The sequence below is a fragment of the Nicotiana tabacum genome, chromosome 5 (genome assembly GCF_000715075.1).
Source record: "Nicotiana tabacum cultivar K326 chromosome 5, ASM71507v2, whole genome shotgun sequence".
Classification (NCBI taxonomy): domain Eukaryota; kingdom Viridiplantae; phylum Streptophyta; class Magnoliopsida; order Solanales; family Solanaceae; genus Nicotiana; species Nicotiana tabacum.
In genome coordinates, this window is record NC_134084.1 from 135,331,900 (window position 1) to 135,336,968 (window position 5,069).

The 5,069-nt window shown below is 38.4% G+C and overlaps 1 protein-coding gene across 1 annotated transcript; it reads right to left on the reverse strand.

Annotated features, from left to right (window-relative positions):
• Nucleotides 1-1,503: 1,503 nt before the first annotated feature.
• Nucleotides 1,504-2,893, reverse strand: LOC107782404 (uncharacterized). Its single transcript, XM_016603288.2, has 2 exons — nucleotides 2,301-2,893; nucleotides 1,504-1,822 (listed from the first exon to the last, which is right to left on the reverse strand). Exons 1-2 carry the CDS (start codon nucleotides 2,891-2,893, stop codon nucleotides 1,504-1,506), a joined length of 912 nt encoding a protein of 303 aa, XP_016458774.2.
• Nucleotides 2,894-5,069: the final 2,176 nt, after the last annotated feature.

Here is a 5,069-nt window from a genome sequence, read left to right on the forward strand (position 1 = left end):
AGTTGTGATTAACCGGTTCAACATTGTCAAAATAAAATCTTTGGTCCATTCTCGTGATGAAGACAATGTTCAGTAACAAGATAGAACTTTACACGTTCTTTAATGATTACCAAAGTTTGATGAGGTATCTATCAAATAGTGTCAATCCAAAGGATTACACGTTAAGGAATCACCTACGTAAGTGTGAAGTGTAAGCCGTTTCAAGGAGAATTCTGTAAGGCCAATTTTCTACGCACTTATGAGACCAGGTGGTGTTCATGGCTAAAACGAACACAACAATGAGAACTAAAAGACGGTTAAGGGTTGGTTGTGTGATATTTGGTTGTCTAGGTATACACTAAAGTTCGACGGTTCAAAGATATCAAATCTACCGATTGACCGAGTATATCCGACATATGTTCACTACGAAAAGTTCAAAGGGAAACCTACTTATCCAGATGCAATTAATCCTTACTTGCAAAATCACATAGCTTTCATCTATGATCTTTCTTGATACAACCATTCCCATTCATGTTGGGGATTGTTGGACTTTAAGCCATTAGGCTTTAAAGTAGAAGAAGTGTGAATTGGAAATGGAGGGAAATAAAATGGAGGGAAAATGAAAAATTTGAAGAAGTGAACTTTTGTCTTGCACTTTGTCCCTCATTGGTGAGGGACAACCACATTTGTGTGCTTATATATAGAATCACTTCTTAAAGCTCTTAAAAGGAGTTGAAGAGAATGAACCCTCGCGCCGTCGTCATCATCGCTCGCTTGGCTTTGGATTTGGATTTGGATTTTGGATTTGTCAAATGATCGATCGATAAGATTATTTTTTGGACAAAATTTATTTAATTATTTAATAATTAAATGCCAAATCACTGCTGAAAATACGCCAGAATCCTGCTGAAGATTCAGAGGGTCTCTCTGGCCGAGGTTATACCGCGACCGCGGTGGAACCGCGACAGGGAGATTCAGAGAGCCTCTCTGACCGCGGTTCTGCCGCGGTCGTGGTAGAACCCCAGCAGGCAGCGTATTCTTCTGAAAAGGCACTTTTTCCAGACACCTCTTCTGATAATTGCCTATAAATTCTGAGGCAAGGCTACATTTTCTACAAACGAAAAACATTCTAGAACTTCTTTCTTTCTGAATACACTACATCCTAATTCGCAGTTTCTCTCTCTCAAATTCGTAAGTGTGATTTTGCTCCGTTCTTTGAGTTCGTTGGTATCCTGCAGTTTGTATTGCCACTGTTGCAGGAAGGTTTATTCCGTTTTATCTTGGGAGGATTTAATCCATTACCTTGGCAACGTGTGAGGGGGCTAATATTCCTTAAGGACGCACAAGAAAATTGTGGACTCGGAATATTTCTGATTCTTTATTGTTTTCTAGATTTCTTTATTCTTCTAACAATTTTGTTTTCTGATTTTTGTTTTAACACAGTAACGCTCACACTAATATTGTTGGACAATGATGTTACATCATTGTAAACTCTGTTGTTCTTCATTCTCTCCCCCAAATTAGCTAATAGGTCAGCCGCACTATTCCCTTCTCTGAAAATATGAGTTGCTGTACAATTTCTTTGCCGGCACAGTCAACAATTTTTTCCATAATGCCTTTAATTTCCCATGGGGGTCTGGCATTGTTGTTAATAATATTGACAAGAAGCTGGGAGTCTGTTTCCACAGTGATGTGTCCGCTGAACTTGTCCTTGCGCAGAATAATGCCCTTCAACATTGCCTTTGCTTCAGCCATGTTATTGCTACAATTACCATAGAACTCAGAGAAGGCACCTACCATATCACCAGCATCGTTTCTAATCACCCCACCCCACCTAAACTTCCTGGATTACCCTTATTACATCCATCTATATTAAGCTTAATACAATTTGATCTTGGTTTGTTCCATCTGACCATATGACTAGACAGAACATGCTTTGCCTTATCCAAAGCCACACATAGACCCTACCACGATTGAGGAATGTTGACCTTAGGAAACTTACAATTGACCAATATCAAAATGTGTCTATGGACTTGGTTGATGATGTTTCTGGCAGACATACGTGTTCCTTCATATTTTGCATTGCATCTGCTCCTCCAAATCTTCCAGCATATAATGGAAGGAATGGATTGAATCACAATATCCTGTAATATGTTCTTTGTCTTAGTTAACCACCAGACCATCACAAGTTGTCTAAGTCTTCCCGGTTGGGTCTAACTCCACAAGAATTGGCAAAGAAGCTCCAAACTTGTCTAGCAAGATGGCTATTACAAAAGAGGTGTTGAATGGATTCTTCATCGTTTGTATTATAGCATACATACTTAGATGTGATGATGATTCCAATTCTCTGTATCCTATCATCAGTAGGTAGTCTGCCTTCGAGAACCCTCTTCATGAGGAAGGATACTTTGAAAGGTATTTTCTTTTGCCATATCATGTTAGAAGTTAAAGATCTTCCTCCCTGCTTCCTCATCTTTTCCCAAGCTGATCTACAAGTAAAATCTCCACTAGGATTTAAGGTCCAAATAAAAGAGTCTTCTTTCCCATCCTGAATCTGAATATTTGCAATCGAGTTGACCAACTGTAGCAACAGAGTCGGAGAAGGTTTGGCTATATTCCATGTCCCTGCTTCAATGAAATCAGAAACTTTAGTCCTTCTATTAACCATAGTAGAAGGATTTAATTTAGCTAGAGGACCTTTTCCAGTCCAATTATCCCACCAAAATGATATGTTTCCCTTTCCAACCTTCCATAACAAATATTTTTCAGCCTCGATCTTGATGTCCATTAATCTTCTACACGCATGAGAATGGTCATAGAATGCTTTTCTGGCAACATGATGTTTTATCTTACAATATTTTAATTCCAAAAACACTGTCAAGGGTGATTTTTTTGTCCTGAAATTCCACCACATCTTGGCGGCAAAAGCCTTGCATGTGTCATGAAGTGACCTGAACCCCACTCCTCCCTCCTTCACTGGGTAGCATAAAGATTTTCAAGCTACCCAATGATGTTTCTCCTTATCATCTATCTTCCCCCAAAAGAAACTGGCCATGATTTTTTCTGCTTGATTTAAGGCAGTTTTAGGAGGATTTATAGCAACAAATAAGTGAATAGGAAGTGCTGCCGGGATGGATTTTACCAAAACAGCTTTACCACCAAAAGATAGTAACCTTCCTTGCCATCCCTGAAGTTTGTTAGAGAACTTGGCCACCATGTTGTTGAAATAAGCAACCTTCTTTCTCCCAGAAAAAATAGGGCAACCTAAGTATTGCATAGAAAATTGAAAGTGAGGAAAACCAATAGAAGCTCTAATCTCACGAATTCTGTTGCAATTGATCTTAGAAGAGACATAAAATCCAGATTTTATTTGTTCACCATCTGGCCAGAAATCCGTTCATAAGCTTCTAGTTTTGACATCATCTTTAGAGACAAAGGATCTCCAGAAGAAAAGAGAATGGTGTCATGTGCATAGCATAAATGAGTCAGAGTAGGCCCCTTCTTTTCACATGAGAATGGGATGAACCCTTCCACCAACAAGGAATCCATTAATCTGGAAAAAATCTCAGCTCCAATCACAAAGAGTGAGGGGGAGATATGATCTCCCAGCCTAATACCCCTGCTAGATTTGGAAAATTCATGTCTTGATCCATTGATGTTGATAGAGTACCAGACATTTGAAATTAATCTCTATATTCTATCAATCCATATTTCTGCAAATCCTATATGCCTTAGGACTTGACATAAAAACTCCATGAAACCCTGTCATAGGCCTTGGCCATGTCTAGTTTCATTACCACATTTCCATTTTTTTGCAGGTTTATTGATGTTATGCACCATCTATTGAGTCAAGAGAAAATTCTCTGTAATGTTTCTCCCTTTGATGAACCCAGTCTGATAGGGTGTAATCAACTTTTGCATGACATGGCATTATCTCTAATTTATCAACTTTGAAATGATCTTACAAGAGAAGTTTCCAAGACTGATAGGTCTTAGTTCATTGAATTGCTGAGGGCATTCCACCTTAGGTATTAGAGTTAGGCAAGTATGTGTGAATGCCTTTGGTAGTTCTGAACCTGCAAAAATATCAAACACCATTAGCAATAAATCCTTCTTGATGATTTTCCAACAAACATGAAAGAATTTTCCAGAGATTCCATCAGGTCTAGGGGCACTATGGACACTCATGGAAAACACTACATCTTTTAGCTCCTCCATCGTTGGAAGTGCAATCAGTTTGTCATTATCTTCTTCATCAATAATATTTGGAATCAAATTCAGTAAACAGAAATCATTCTGATGATCCTCTTTAGTTAATTGCTTTTGGAAGAATTGGATGGCTTCATTTGCAATTTCATTATCACCTTCAATCTAGGAACCATCTTCCTTCTTTATTTTCTTTTGAGATAATCTTCTTCTCTTTCCATTGACCACAAAGTGAAAGAATTTAGAGTTAACTTCACACTCGATAAGCCATCTAATCCCTGATTTTTTATTCCAGTAGTCCTCCTTCTTCTTTAAGGCAATAATCAACTCAACATTAGCTTTATTCAATTCTGCCCTGTTAGTATCAGAATTATAAGCAATTGACATTTCCTCCAGATCAACAACTTTCTCTTCTAGAGCCTTAGTATTATCAAATATATTACCAAGGTGTTTTTTTGACCACACAGACAACCTCCTCCACGTATTTTTAAGTTTCAGGTGAAATTTCCAAGAGGGGATCCCTGCACTTCCTCATTCTAGGCTTGCTCTACTACATCCATAAAACCTTCTTCTTCTGTCCAGAAGTTCAGAAATTTAAACAATTTGACAGGGTTAGACATCTTATGCTTCACTTGAGATAGCAATAGTGAATGATCGGATCCCGTTCTCACTAGGTGACTAACTGTAGTGCTGTCAAAAAGATTCAACCAATTATGATTGACTAGAACTCTATCCAACCTTTGCCAAATTCTCCTCTTAGGGCACCATCCATTGCACAAGGTGAATGTTGAACCACTATAGCCTGCGTCTACCAGTTCACAATCCATAATGCATTGAATAAAAGAGAAACGTTTGGAGATTTTATGAGGATTCCCACCCTTCTT

Excerpts from the sequence above, each read along its gene's own strand:
- LOC107782404 (XM_016603288.2), bottom strand. The coding sequence starts at position 2,893 with ATGTGGTGGAATTTCAGGACAAAAAAATCACCCTTGACAGTGTTTTTG. Across the intron at positions 1,823-2,300 it reads GGAATCATCATCACATCTAA|GAAGTTTAGGTGGGGTGGGG; the intron begins GTATGTATGCTA and ends AGGGTAATCCAG.